Consider the following 15598-nt stretch of genomic DNA (forward strand, 5'->3'; position numbering starts at 1 on the left):
ATATATATATATATATATATATATATATATATATATATATATATATATATATATGATATAACTGGGAAGTGAATATAATGAATTAAAGTTTGGTGAATAATGTAGCATGTCCCCATGTTTTGGCACTAATGTCATGATTTACGAAGAATGCGGTGAATAGTCTCTGCATTGGTAAACTTTTGTGTTTTGTGATCTAACATAAGTCTCTATCTTCACTACCAACACTCTTTAAGAGTAGGGATTACAGTTACATCTTTTTTAAGCTATTAATTTAAATTCATAGAAAAGTTAAGTTTTACTGAAAATATAAAGCCATTAACCGAAAATAAAAGTCACCTTAACAGTCCTCATTATAAAAGTCATTGGATATATTGGTCTCCTTTGGGTCAAATAAATTAAAAGAAATAGGGTTGTTTGAAGCAATTCTACAAAATATTTATTAAATTAAAGTTCTTTGAAGTTGAGACATCTTCATTATTATATAATTAAATATATTGCTATTTTATTTTAAAATTTTATTTATATCTATTGTTATCTCAAAGAAAAAATTAAATAGTTTTGAGAAAAAGTGAGTTGTTAATAGAAAAAAGCCATTTACTTTTTGGTTTTTGAGGAGGTCACACACGTAGCACCATTTTCTTTATACAGTTTTCTTCCATAGCTGACGCAGGTTTCATATGGTAAGATGACGTCAGCTTCCAATGTGTAAGTCAAGTCTTCTCCTTTCCTCAACACCACCATTTTAAATACAAACTATTAATCACCTTTTATATTTAAGACTTAATCTTTTATTAAAAAAGTTATTGAAACTTCTCTTAAATTTAAAATGCCAGTTACTAATAACATATATATCACACTTTTAATATATAAGAATAGATAACTTTATATATATATATATATATATGGTTCATAACATTTACTCTTCTCTTTACTTTTTTCTCATTCGTCGTAAGCAGCATTTTGGCAAATGTTGACTTTATCTATTTAATATATATTATATTAATAAATCATAGTCCTTTTTTACAATCAAATTGCCTTCTTTAACCCGTTCCTGCTAGGATGCATGCATGCAAGTTTCATACTATATATATATATAAAGCATTGATTCCTTTTCATGTATTATGAATATTTTCCAAGTCTTTACGTAAATTACTGTGATATTTCTCAGCAATAACTTGTATACGTGAAATAGTTATAAGAAAAGAAACTCGAGCAAACTTTTCTATAAAGAATTAGTCTCTTATTTAGTAATTGTCCACACCCTCATGTTGGAAACAATAATAATATTCACTTTACACGAAAGTATAGCTAAAATTAAATTTAGCACAAACTTAAGCTTTTATAGTAAGTATGTGTTTACGGTGGACGAAAGTGTTGTTCTATGAGCAAAAGGATTTTGAAATGGTTTTCTCATTTTGGATGTAAGTTTCCACTTCTCTAAAAAATTGATACAAAAGAAAATTACTTCTATATATACAATAAAAAAATGTGTAAATCCTAATAAAATTTTTTTAAAATAAGCAAAAACAATAACATATCTTTATCGGACTATGTTAGAAGTTCCGTATCGACTAGAGATAAAACCAATTTATAATATATAAATTGGGTGCAGACCTCACTTTTGGATACAAACTTCATCGTAGAAGAAGTAAGTTTTGTGAAATTGAATTAGATCTAAACTTCAGTTAAACTTCGCAACAAGTTGAATGTCCTGGTTTACAGTTGCATATTTCAGATCCATCGTGAACCATCTTGTGTTATACGCTGGAAAAAAAAGCACAGTGAGAACGCAACATGCTCCAAATGGATACCTCAAAATATAAATAATAGTTACTTAGCAATATACAGTTAGCCACTTCTGGGAGCTTTGACAGAGTAAACCCAATCCCACACTGTCATTAAAAATAAAAGCAAAAGGTCTCATGTATTGGATGAGAAGACAAGAAAAGCTTCCATATCCTAAAGTTCAACTTAAACTCATATATATATATATATCATTATAATTTAAACAACAAAATTAATACTCGTTTATCTTTATCCACATAACACCTTTGAACATTTTCTAATGAAGTTCCATAGAAAATAAAATCACTTTTATATAGGTATTGGTGACCAAACGTAGGAATCACGCAAGAAAATGATGAAATAAAAATGATGAAAATACATAGAAATTGCTGATTCTTGGTTATATGTTGATTATAAATGTGTTGTTCCAAGCGTTCTAAAGTTCCATTGTTTGAAATAACCTGATAAAATAAGCCTTCAAAATCTAATTGTTCGTCTGATTTAGGAGGGAGGAGGAGAGGAGAGAAGAATTCAAATTAATTGGAAGCATCAATCGTGATTCCAAAGGTATATGCATAACTTATACGTATGTGGGTAGCCAAAAATACCATAACTATCATGCATCTATACTTAGAAACTCTTATTTCTATTCTAATATTCTATGCAAATATTGCTTAATTAAATAAACAATTTCAACAAGTAAATTCAGTTTTCAAGTACACACACACACACACACATATATATATATATATATATATATATATATATATATATATTGTAAATTAAATTAAAATATTAGAATTATTTTGGTATTATAATTTTGAAACTCCAATTTTACTTGCTAATTTCTTAAGTGTCGTGACTCGTGTATGGTGTCTTGTCTACTGTACTTTTCTACACGTTTCTTATTTTTTATGCTAATAAATCTACTTTTAGTTTAAATTTCAAAAGTTTAAAGATTAGTCTATTATAATAATTTGACAGGTACAATGTTTATCCCGATCATCACAATTTATGTGAATTTTTAAAATGTAATCTATTTTATGTAGTATAATCTTAATTGTTGGAAATAATTTTTTTACTATTATATTTTTACCCTTTCTCACACAGTTCAATAGCATTAATCTTCTGTTCTTGTGTGTGTGTGTTTTTTTTTAAATAATTAAAATAATCCCGACGTACACGCAACTTATTTTATAATACACTTAATTTTGATGAATAATAATAATTAACACTTACGCGCATAATTACAAACTTAAGTTATATTTTACAAATTTTGTAATAATAAACTAATTTCTTAAACATTTAAATTTTGCTTATATTATTTCTTTAAAAAACATATTGTTAACAAGTTAATATCTTAAGATTTAATAAATTTGTTCCTAAATCAATCACTTACAAGATTTAAATGATCACCGTATCCTTCTCGTGGTAACAAAATGGCTTATCATTAAGTAATAATGATCTATATAATTTTCTCTAATCAACGTGTCTCTTTTTAAGAAATAAATATTTTTATATGTTGTTCTTAAGTATAATCAAATATAAATCAATTTCACATTATTAATGAAAATACTTTTAATATTTTTCATTGAATTTTTTAAATTTTTTTATTTTTTTTAAAATTTGTAATAAAGTTTAATGAAAATATAAAAATTGGTTTTTAAATGTGATTAATAAAAATCAAATAATAAATGTCAATTTTCTTAATTAGTATGGATTATTATTTTATATTTTTACTTACATTCGAGACAAAGGGGAGTGTTTTTCTATTCAAATGAGATGATCGTATAAAAGTTTTGTACAAAAAAGTTAATTTACATATTTAGTCCTCATAATTAAATAAATTTTATTTTTTTAATTTCTTTTAGTTTTTATATACCTTGTTTACATTTTTTAATGCTTACGAGTTCAATCGATGAATTCAAATTAAAAGAGATTAAAAATGACATATAAATAAAAAGGAAAAAAAAAGGTAAAATTTATTGAATATGAAAAAGTAAATGGGTAAATAAAGAAATAAAATAAAAAAGTGAAAATGAATAAAATGGTTTTAGAAATATGCAGGCGGTTGGTTATTAAGTATTGATGGAAGAGAGGAGAAAAGGAGTTGGGTTTGGAAGGATGAAGGGTCCCTTTGGTGTTCCTGAAAAGCCAGAATTCTGTGTTGGGTTGGATGCTCCATTGAGCAAGGTGAAGATGGAGCTTCTCAATCGACCTAAGTCCATCATTGTGGTCACTGGTTTTGGAGGATCTGGGAAAACCACTCTCGCTACTTTGCTCTGTTGGGATCAACAGATCAAGAGTAAGTCATATCTCTCATAAATCAACTAATACAAATGCTTTCATTCCCACATTCAATTTTTCTGCTACAACAACTTTGTTGTTAATTGTTTTCAGCTCAAATCTACTTCAACTAAATGGCTTGAATAAGCAATCAATTTTTATTAAGTAACTTAATTTTTTATCTTAAATCAACCTTATATGAATAAATAAGGAAACATATCAAATGCTATATGAACTCACGGTTCTTTTGAATTCACAAGGTAAATTCAGGGAAAATATATTTTTTGTGACCTTCTCGAAAACTCCTAAGTTGAAGATCATGGTGGAAAGAGTATTTGAACACCTTGGATATGAAGTACCTAAGTTTCAAAACGATGAAGAGGGAATTAATCAATTGGGACTTTTACTAAGGAAATTGAAGGGAAGCCCAACGTTGATGATTCTGGATGATGTTTGGCCTGACTCAGAAGATCTGGTGGAGAAATTTAAATTCCATTTATCAGATTATAAACTTTTGGTTACTTCAAGGGTTGCATTCCCAAGATTTGGCACCCCATGTGTCTTAAAACCACTCCTTCATCAAGATGCAATGACCTTTTTCTTTCACTATGCTCGCTTGGACAGTAACACTTTAAATATTCCAGACCAAGATACAATCCAAAAGGTGCTTCTTCTTAATCATACTTCATCTTCTTCTGCATAATGCAGTCAAAAACTAATTTTAGGACTTTTTTTTTTTTTTTATAACTTTATTAGTGTTTTATTGAAATTTACTTTTTAGAGTTTTCAAGATATAAAATTACTTACTAAATTATTGTATAGTAATAATTTTGTTTGATAGTGTTTTTTTTTTTCTTCCTTTACTTGCACAGGTCGTGAAAAGTTGCATGGGTTTACCACTTGCCATTAAAGTGATTGGTAGGTCACTGAGTCATCGACCGAATGAGTTATGGCAAAAGATGGTGCTAGAATTGTCAGATGGTAATTCCATATTACTTGATTGTAACACTGAATTGTTAACCTACCTTCCTAAGATCTTAGATGTACTCGAAGATAATACAGTCATCAAAGAGTGCTTCATGGACCTAGGGTTATTTTCAGAAGACCAAAGAATTCCTGTTACTGCTCTTATTGACATGTGGGCGGAGTTGTATGGACTAGACAATGACGGCATAGAAGCAATGGCCATTATCAACAAATTAGAATCCATGAATCTTGCTAATGTCTTAATAACACGGTGAAATGAATATTCTCTTCTGTTTTGAGGACAAATTTTACATTGCAAGTAATCTAAGAATTCATTTCTGCTATTTTAACAGGAAGAATTCAAGTGACACAGACAACTATTACTACAATAACCACTTCATCGTCCTTCATGATCTTCTGAGAGAGCTGGCAATTTATGAAAGCACCCTGGAACCAATTGAAGAGAGAAAAAGACTGATCATTCACACAAACGAAAATGAAAGTGAAGGGGGGCTTGATGAGAAGCAACAAGGCTTTGTGATCCGCATATTATCAAATTGTTTTAAATATTGTGTTAAACACAAACCCCAACAGATCACTGCTCGCACATTGTCCATATCAATTGGTTAGTTATCCCTTTGGATATTTTAGTTGCAAATGTTCCTTTCTTCAATTGACATCGATCATATGAGTTGCTTTTGCAGATGAAAATATTTCTTCATGTTGGTCACACATGCATCCAACCCAAGCAAAGGTTCTAATTTTGAATCTTCGAGTTAACCAGTACTCCTTTCCGGAATCCATGAAGAAAATGAGAAAACTGAAAGCTCTGATAATCACAAATTACAATTCTCATCCATCTGAGCTGACCAATATTGAGCTCCTTGGCTCTTTATCCAACCTGAAAAGAATTAGATTAGAGAGGATTGCTGTTCTTTCATCATTTGTCACACTGAAGAGTCTTAGAAAACTATCCATATACATGAGCCAAGCTTTTCAAAATGGCATCCTCCTAACTTCAGATGCATTTCCAAACCTAGTGGATTTGAACATTGACTATTGCAAAGATATGGTGGTGTTGCCAAGTGGTTTGTGTTACATTACCCCACTGAAGAAACTCAGTGTCACTAATTGCCACAAGCTCTTAGCACTACCTCAGGAAATTGGAAAGTTGGTGCATTTGGAACTGCTAAGGCTCAGTTCTTGTACCGATCTGGAAGCGTTACCAGAGTCTATTGGAAGGCTTCAAAATCTAAGGCATCTTGACATCTCAAACTGCATAAGCCTTTCAAATTTACCAGAAGACGTTGGAAAATTGTTTAATCTGAGAAATCTGAGGATGATAAATTGTGAAAGGTGTGAATTGGCATACTCAGTAGTGAATCTTGTGAATTTGAAGACAGTGAGTTGCGATGAAGAGACAGCTACTTCATGGGAAGGGTTCAAAGCTATGCTTCCGAATCTACTGATAGAGGTGTCTCAAGTTGATGTAAACTTAAACTGGCTTCCTTCAGTTAGCTCCTAAGCCTCTTTCTATCACGTGCCAGTCTTTCATTTCCTGCTCAATGATCATATATATATACAAATAATTTTCCTTGTGTTTCTTCTAGTTTTGCTCTTGCAGAATATATTGCTGGTTTCTTTTAAGAGATTGCACACTTCTTTATAATTATACTTTCTTTTCATAATCCTTCATAATAATATTTTATTATTAATTATGGTTGTCAAATGAATGCATTTTCGAAAGCCAGTGTGAAGATTAAATATAATTATGAAAAAGAAGTGTCAAAATATAATAGTTATTGTTAAGTACAAACAAAATCTCACGTTAAAAAAAATAAAAAATAAACATGAATTTATATATTCATAAAAAAAACTTGTTTTAGAATAGTACCACTAATAAATATATGAAGATTTGATCCAATGACTTTTGTTATCATGTTAAGATACATGGTTTGGTGTTTCGGACAAAAAAAAATATTATTAATTCATTATTTTTGGACTTTATTTTTTTTTATTGAAAACTTTCACTAATTTTACTTTATTTAATAACATTTTTTAAAAAATATTTGAACTTCAATTAATTTGTACATATGATTACAATTACTAACGAAAACAAAAATGTTATGTATTATCGGAAGTTTCATTGCTCTAACATAAGGTGATTCTAAAAAGAATTTAAAAGTATATAATTTTGTAGGAATGATTTTAAAATAATTGTGCGAAAAATATTTGATATTGATTTAACATTTTGTATTGAAGTTTACTATGTGGAATTCATATGTTTGTATAAGTCGTCAGAAAATGTTTCAGACGAATCAACGCGTGTAAGACGGGAATTTACTTTTCCTTTCAAGGAAACAAGTCATTCGTGTGCATTCAAAGAGAATTAAAGATAAAAAGTAGAGGAATGGGAGAAGAAATTAGGAAACCATTTTTCCATACAAGTTTATACATTTAATCTAAAAACAACTTTAAAATAATAATAAAAATGCATTATTTTTTCAGTACATAGGTCTCATCTGGAAAACGGAGCTTGGATAAGCAAGAATAATAAAATAACGAATCATAAGTGTTATCCGTTAGACTGATTATATGGATATCGTTTCCTTTATAAAAATACGTATTGTCCCTGTTGTTTGAGGCTTATCCAATCCTCAAATATGAACATTAAATGTTCAAAAGCTGAATTAAAGCTATGGGTTTAGAAAGTGAACTTAAATCCAACTTGTTTTTATGTTTAAATTTTATTAATAAATACTATTATATAAGAGATTTGATAGATGATTATTATTTTTACAATTTTTATATTGGTTTTTATTTAAAGAAGTTATTATTGAGAGAGTAATGAAGCAGAAAATGAATCAAGAGAGAGGAAATGTAATAAGAACCAGATCACCATAACCAACAACAAAGAGAGATTGTCAGCTGAAGAAATGAGTAGAATGATTTAAAGAAGCTGAAATGAGTAGAATGATTCGTTAGTCATTCTGCTCATAACATTTCCAACCCTCCAAATTTGTAATTCACTAATTAGCCTTGTACTAAAATTTACTACTGAAAAATATTTTAGTAGAATGTGCACATTGACTTGTATGTCATTTGATTTTCATTTACCTTAAACTCCAAGTATATAAATATAAATTAGAATAATTATTTTAAATTAGAGTCTTAGATATTATTTTTCAATAATTATATTTAAAAAATAATCTTTTATTTCTTTTCATTCTATTTTTCATCTTTATTTCTTTAAAAAAAATGTTAATAACAAAAATAGTTGTTTATTCTTTTACAAAAAAAATATATTAATAATGAAAAATAGTTGTGTGTTATAATGTAAAATATACTTCTCATTTCCATATATTATTTTTGGTTTAGTTTTTAATTATTAAATTAAAACGTGATTCTTTTAAATAACCGCGGCGAATCGACAAATTTCGACCCATATAATTTTTGTTTGAATCAGTGGTCAGCGGTCAAATATTGAGAGAGAAAGAAACTACGATGAATACGGCACAAACACGTTCACTCGGTTGGAATAAATTACCACCAAATCACGACGTAGTTACCGAAACAAATTCTGACACCAACAGAGGTTATTTCATTACTGCTCAATTAGTAAATTAAACCTTAAATGAGAAACCTATCTTGTCAATGACTAAGCAAAAGCAAAGTAATGTTATACTATGAATTTCATTCTTGTAAAACAAGAAATGCATTTGAACAAGTTTTTAAAGCCATGATTTATAAAATATAAGTAAAATAATTTTTGCATTTGCTTACAATGAAAGGTCTTTCGTCTTTTCTTATTACTATTATTTCATCTTTCTCGTAGAGGCAGAGAAAAAGTAAAACACGCATAACTACGTGTAGGATCAAGACAGTTGAACTAACACGACATGCAACGCTATAAATATGTCTTCCTTACGATTCAAACCAACCTTTCAACTGCAGTTCACCATATACAAGAACTTCTTTCACAATATATTCCAAAATTTGACTCTCCTCGTACGTTTGCAGCCCCCGTTGACAAACAGAAAAACATATTCATAGAAAGCATATTTCAATTAAGGTATCGTGTAACTGTCGCATTTTATTACTACTATAAGTTTTTTTCATATAGGGTTCAAATATGGAGTTTTCCAGTTCTTCCTAACCAGCTCTCTTGTTAATAATATACATACTTTTAGCAAATGAATGGAATAGAATAAGCTAACACGAAAAAACTATGCCTTTCCCGTGGCATGGGTTTGGAATACAATGTTTTCTGTTATTATAATGAAAAAACCTTATGCAGCAAAGTTGAGTTTGTCTCCTTAATTCTCACTACTTGATCCTTGTTTTGAGAAAGGACTCGAAAAGTTGGTTGTTCATGGAAGAGACAGCACAAGAAATCAAGCGTCCATTTGGAATTCCTGAAAAGCCAGAATTCACTGTTGGTTTGGATGTACCATTGAAGAAGTTGAAACTGAATGTTCTGAGTGAAGGTTCGTCCGTAATTGTGTTGACCGGTTTGGGAGGATCGGGGAAAACCACTCTGGCCACAGTGCTCTGTTGGGATGAACAAGTCCTGGGTAGGTCATTACTCATTTTTTATTCTCCACTACAACAAATATTCAACCATGATAACTTCTTATAGACTTCTTCTTAAATGCGTCTTTGGTTTTATCCAGGTAAATTCAAGGAAAATATTTTATTTGTCACCTTCTCAAAAGCGCCCCAGTTGAAAATTATCGTAGAAAGACTGTTGGAGCACTTTGGATATCAAGTGCCAGAGCTTCAAAGCGATGGAGATGCTATTGATCAATTGGTACTTTTGCTGAGGAAAATTAATGCAAATCCAATGTTGTTAGTCCTGGATGATGTTTGGCCTTGCTCAGAAGCCGTTGTTGAGAAACTTAAATTTCAGATATCAGATTATAAAATTTTGGTCACCTCAAGGATTGCATTTCCTAGATTTGGAACTTCACTCGTCTTAAAACCTCTTGTTCCTGAAGATGCAATAACCCTTTTCCGACACCATGCTTTCTTGAAAAGAGCAAGTTCAAATATTCCTGAGGAAGATCTTGTCCAAAAGGTGCTTCTTCCTTCTTTCTGACATTATACAAGTAATCCATACTTGTTAAGCTAAAATTACTATATTTTGACACCCAGAAAAGTAATATTTATTATGGTGCAATTTGTAATGCTTGGGTGCCGGAGTCATAGCAAACTAAATTTACTTGCGCTGGAAATGCAGGTGGTGAGACATTGCAAGGGTTTACCGCTTGCCATTAAAGTGATTGGAAGATCACTGAGTCAACAGTCTATCGAGTTGTGGCAAAAGATGGTGGAGGAGTTGTCAGAAGGTCATTGTATACTTGATTCCAACTCTGAATTACTTAGTTCCCTCCAAAAGATCTTGGATGTATTGGAAGATAATCCCATCATCAAAGAGTGCTTCATGGACTTAGCTTTATTTCCTGAACACCAAAGAATTCCTGTTGCTGCTCTTGTTGATATGTGGGTTGAGTTGTATGGACTAGATAATTATGGCATCAAAGCAATTGCCATTGTCAACAGATTGGATTCCATGAATTTAGCAAATGTCACTGTAACAAGGTACTGTAATGACTTCTTATATTTCTTCTCCACTGCTTCATCCTAACATACTCTACAGCACATGAGAGGAGTATTTAACTCCTTATAAATTATTCCATAGTTACCTTGTTAACTTGAGAAATTAAACTTGCATTATGTAATTTATAGAGAGCATGGATTCTTATAATGTGATTGTGTTCTGCTAATTGATCAGGAAAAATTCAAATGACACGGACAGTTATTACTATAACAACCATTTCATCGTCCTTCATGATATTCTAAGAGACTTGGCAATTTATCAAAGCAACAAGGCTCAAATTGAACTAAGAAAAAGACTGATGATTGGCATCAATGAAACTAAACCTGAAGTGTGTCTTGGAGAGAAGCAGCATGGCAGGATGATCCGCACATTGTCAAATAATTTTAGACTGTGTGATAAACAGAAAACCCAAAAGATACCTGTCGGAACATTGTCTATATCATCTGGTTAGTAATGCCTTTAACTAAAGTATAGACATTACATTTAGAAAGTAAAGTTGCTAAAGAGAAAGTCACTATGATCTATCGTTTGTTTCTGTTCTACTGCTGACACCAAGAGTTGCTTTTGCAGATGAAACTTGCACTTCATATTGGTCGCACCTACGACCAGCTCAAGCTGAGGTTCTCATCTTAAACATTCCAACTAATCAGTACTCCATTCCAAAGTACCTGAAAGAAATGAGCAAACTAAAAGTTCTGATAGTCATGAATTATGGTTTCCATCCCTGTGAATTGTTCGATTTTGAGCTACTTGGCACATTATCACTCCTAAAAAGATTGAGACTGGAGAGGATTTCGATTCCTTCCTTTGTCACATTGAAGAATCTTAAAAAGTTATCCCTCTACTTGTGTGATACACGCGAGGCTTTCGAAAACAGTAACATTCTAATTTCAGACGCTTTTCCAAATCTAGAGGACTTGAATATTGAGTATAGCAAAGAGATGGTTGGACTGCCCAAGGGACTGTGTAATATCACCTCCTTGAATGTGCTCAGCATCAGTAACTGCCATAAGCTTTCAGCATTGCCTCAAGAAATTGGAAACTTGGAGAATCTGAAACTTCTGAGACTAAGCTCATGTACTGATTTGCAAGTGATACCAAATTCTGTCGGAAGGCTTTCAAATCTACGGCATATGGACATCTCAAACTGCATAAACCTTCCTAATTTACCAGAGGAATTTGGTAATCTATGTAATCTAAGAACTCTCTACATGACAAGTTGTGAAAGGTGTGAACTGCCATCCTCAATCATCAATCTTAAGAATTTAAAGGAGGTGGTATGCGATGAAGAGACGGCTTTTTCATGGGAAGCTTTCAAACCTATGCTTCCAAATCTTAAGATAGATGTTCCTCAACTTGATATAAACTTGAATTGGCTTCATGCAATTCACTCCTAATATCTGTTTCATACAATTGTTTTGTTGTTTGCAAGTGGTGGTTGAAAGTAAAGGGAAGAAAATAAGGCTTGGCTCTCACAATGGATTATCGTAAAAAGATAGTCTCAAGTTCTAAATCTGTTAGTTGGTTTGAAGGGGCCAATATTTGCCTTGTTCTTACAAAAATCCTACAAAACATGTCAAAGGAAAAACAGGGAAAGGAGTTGGTCTTAAATATCATTTGATTCTTTCATTTGTTAATGCTGAAGAAAAATTGGTTTCAACCATCTTATCCTTACATTTAACACAATAATTTATTATGGTTCAGCTGTATACTTACGTTTACAACTACACTAGTGAGTATTTCCAACTTTAAAGGTTGTTTATATAGCAAAATGGGCTTCGAAAAAGCAATCACTAGTTAGCCTATCCACTACAAAAACAGAGTGTATAGCTGCAGCAATATGTGCTTGTCAATGCATTTGGCTTCACAAAATTTTAGAAAATCTTGGGGTTAAAAGAAATGAAGCAACCACAATTCTGTGACAACCGTTTTAGTATTAAATTGTCCAAAATTCCTGTCTGCGTAGTAAGTACATTGCACTGAGATTTCACTTATCCCTTGTTTACTTGAAAGGATTTGAAAGAGAGTGATTGAATGGATTTCAGAGATTGGAAGATAAATTTTTTTGTTGTTTATTTGAGTGAATTTGAAGGTAAGTGAGAGTAGATTTTGAAGTAATTTTTTTTAATGTGTCATATAAATTAAATCTTATACTAATTCTTACAAACTTTGTTTCCAAATACACTCTCACTTACCTCCAAATCCACTCAAATAAACCAATAAAAATTTATCTTTAAATCCTCTCAAATTCTTTTAATCACTCTCTTTCAAATCTTTTCAAGTGAACAAGGTATTAAAGATACGATAACTGATCACATGATTCAATTAAAATATTATAATACTCATAAACAAGTGGCTGACCTAATGACCAAAGTTTTGTGAAACTTGAACGGTTTGAGAAGCTTGCTGAATGGAGAAATTATTAGCTTACTTATCCATTTTTTATATAAAATAGTTTTTCTTATTCACAATAATGTCATTACGTCAATTTTTATATTTAGTGGATTTTAACAAATATAAAAAATATACTTTTTACTGATGTTAAGATAAAAAAAATCAAATCAAAGAAAAAATTAATTATTTTAATTTAATAATGTTAAGTAGAGAAAATAAAAGTTTTATATCTAAGCTATTACTCTAACATGTTATGGAAGTAAAACATTATGAATTTTGTCCATACATTATTATTCAAAAGAATTTACTATTAATAAATTTAAAATTTAAGTTTAAGAACAAAATATCTATAAAGTTAAATTTTAGCAAAACATCACAATAAATAACAAAAATCATGTTAATTATTATATTTATTTTTTTATTAATTATATCCTTTTTTTTAATTTATTTAACTGAACTTTTCCACATACATATTTACGGGTTTTGATTGGTTGAACCAAGTCAGTTATATATATGATTTTACTGTTTGGCCTCATACACACTATATTATAAGAGTAAGACAAACATAAACACCAAACGCGTCAGTTCATCGTTTTCCTTTAAAAAATGGTACAAACTATGGATATATATCTATTATGTCATCTCTATATTTATTCAAACTTTCCTTTTTTATTTTCTTCAGCCAACGTATAATACTTCAATAATAATATATGCAACCAATAGTATGATCAGTTACTTTACGCAGTGTTCGTTTTGGGATAATATACTATATTTTAATTGACGAATTTACGTTTGTTTTTATGTGGAGTGCAACAAATTTTCATTTCGGTCGGGCGAATTTGAAGTAATTATAGTGAAAAGATATTTTTGTCTCTTGAAATAATGTATGAAAAAAATGTATGAAATTGTTGGGGAAAGGAAATTCCACACACGTATAGAACTCTACACATGATTAAATATTGTCCACTAGCGAAGGAATTTAAAGGTAATTATAGTGAAAAGATATTTTTGTCTCTTGAATTAATGTATGAAAAAATGCATGAAATTGTTGGGGGAGGAGTTCGACACACACATAGAACTCCACACATGGTCAAATATTGTCCGTTTTGGATCAAGTCCTCACAGATTTACGTTTGGTACCACTCCAAAAGACTTCTTACCATTGAAAGAATCTATATGTATAAACTCTTAACGAGTTCTTCTTTCACTCAATATACAACTTTGTTTGCACTCCAAGAGAAATAACGAGATGTGAAGAAAGCATACTGCATGCAAAATACTGAATAGAATCCAACTGCAAAACTTGGTTAGTTTTAATAATAATAATGAAAGTAATATAAAGAATAAATAATAAAGAAAAATAATATATTTTCTTCTTATTATTTGAGATCTTTCCAGTATTTTTATTAATTTTCATACGTAACCGATTACGATTTGAGCGTAATGTATTAAAGCTTTTATAGAAACATCTTATAATATTTAATTTACAACTTAATATAGATATTAATCAGTAATAAGTATAATGTTTTATATATTTCTAATTTTTTAATTATAATAAATTAAGGGTAATTTGATAATTATATATTTTATCAATTAAAATATTTTTTATAATCTATTACCTCAAATCCTTTATAAACCGACTTTCAAATGTATTTTTAATCATCTCAAATCTCTTCAAAAAAATAACACACAATTTACTTTTAAATTTATTCATTCTCTCTCTCAAATCTATTTTCTAAGTGAATACACCCTAGTCTTTTTTTATGTATATTATTATTATTAGCATGTGTTTTAACATGTTTTTCTTTAATTTTTATAGAAAAAATTATTTTTAATCTTTTTAATTATTTATTCATACTTAAAGTAAATATAAAAGCAGTAGCAACAAATATTGATAAATAAATTATAGTTAATTTTATGTTTTATTGGTTATTAACATTAAATCACATATTTTATTATGACTCGTAAAATTTGAAAAGTTTAGAAGAGTTAGGGCATCTCCCAACTCCCCATTATTAAAATTTTGGTCCTCCTAAAATATTATTATTCTAGTAAGTAGTGATATGCTATTGGTTCCCGCAATATTAAACTAGGTTTCCATGATTAAAGATTAAATTTTGAATTGATGAAAAATAATTTATTATTATATTATTTTGCAGGCAAAAGATTAGAGTGACTTGGAACAAAATGAAAAGCTCCTGAATTAACAGATTTTGAACATTATGCAGAGTGTAGAAGAACAATATCGTAAAAGTGTTATTACTTAGATTATTACAACACAGATTTTTTAGTAAAGAAATTTTGAAAATCCTTTTAATAATGAAGAATTTAATGCAAGCACCGTAGGAAACAACTGCCTTTATGAGAGAGCACTTGCATAGTCTTTTTCCTTGTTAAAGAAACCAAATTTTACTCTCTTTTTTTCCATACACGTTTTTAAATGTTGTTAGGAATAATATTCTTCATTACAATATTCAAAAGCTGAGATTTCTAAAAATATTATATCATTTCATAAAACGAAATCCTCCTTATAATTATCAATGATTC

At 29.8% G+C, this 15598-nt stretch overlaps 2 protein-coding genes across 3 annotated transcripts; both read left to right on the plus strand.

The window, feature by feature from the left end:
* The first annotated feature begins 2259 nt into the window (after window positions 1-2259).
* LOC106766245 (probable disease resistance protein At5g66900) lies at window positions 2260-6599 on the plus strand. Its single transcript, XM_014650989.2, has 6 exons — window positions 2260-2352; window positions 3853-4090; window positions 4332-4735; window positions 4944-5308; window positions 5391-5662; window positions 5742-6599. Exons 2-6 carry the CDS (start codon window positions 3874-3876, stop codon window positions 6560-6562), a joined length of 2079 nt encoding a protein of 692 aa, XP_014506475.2. The 5' UTR covers window positions 2260-2352; window positions 3853-3873; the 3' UTR covers window positions 6563-6599.
* Window positions 6600-8967: 2368 nt separating this feature from the next.
* Window positions 8968-12630, plus strand: LOC106766246 (probable disease resistance protein At5g66900). Of its 2 annotated transcripts, none has more exons than XM_022783323.1 (6): window positions 8968-9109; window positions 9335-9611; window positions 9711-10114; window positions 10277-10638; window positions 10832-11103; window positions 11228-12630. In XM_022783323.1, exons 2-6 carry the CDS (start codon window positions 9410-9412, stop codon window positions 12052-12054), a joined length of 2067 nt encoding a protein of 688 aa, XP_022639044.1. In that variant the 5' UTR covers window positions 8968-9109; window positions 9335-9409; the 3' UTR covers window positions 12055-12630. The 2 variants fall into 2 exon arrangements, with proteins under 2 accessions (XP_022639044.1, XP_014506476.1); XM_014650990.2 differs by having other exon boundaries at window positions 9389-9611.
* The last annotated feature ends 2968 nt before the right edge of the window (window positions 12631-15598 follow it).

This window comes from Vigna radiata, chromosome 7, assembly GCF_000741045.1.
Source record: "Vigna radiata var. radiata cultivar VC1973A chromosome 7, Vradiata_ver6, whole genome shotgun sequence".
Classification (NCBI taxonomy): domain Eukaryota; kingdom Viridiplantae; phylum Streptophyta; class Magnoliopsida; order Fabales; family Fabaceae; genus Vigna; species Vigna radiata.

Excerpts from the sequence above, each read along its gene's own strand:
- LOC106766245 (XM_014650989.2), top strand. The coding sequence starts at position 3,874 with ATGGAAGAGAGGAGAAAAGGAGTTGGGTTTGGAAGGATGAAGGGTCCC. Across the intron at positions 4,736-4,943 it reads ACCAAGATACAATCCAAAAG|GTCGTGAAAAGTTGCATGGG; the intron begins GTGCTTCTTCTT and ends TTACTTGCACAG. Across the intron at positions 5,309-5,390 it reads GCTAATGTCTTAATAACACG|GAAGAATTCAAGTGACACAG; the intron begins GTGAAATGAATA and ends CTATTTTAACAG.
- LOC106766246 (XM_022783323.1), top strand. The coding sequence starts at position 9,410 with ATGGAAGAGACAGCACAAGAAATCAAGCGTCCATTTGGAATTCCTGAA. Across the intron at positions 9,612-9,710 it reads TTGGGATGAACAAGTCCTGG|GTAAATTCAAGGAAAATATT; the intron begins GTAGGTCATTAC and ends GGTTTTATCCAG. Across the intron at positions 10,639-10,831 it reads GCAAATGTCACTGTAACAAG|GAAAAATTCAAATGACACGG; the intron begins GTACTGTAATGA and ends CTAATTGATCAG.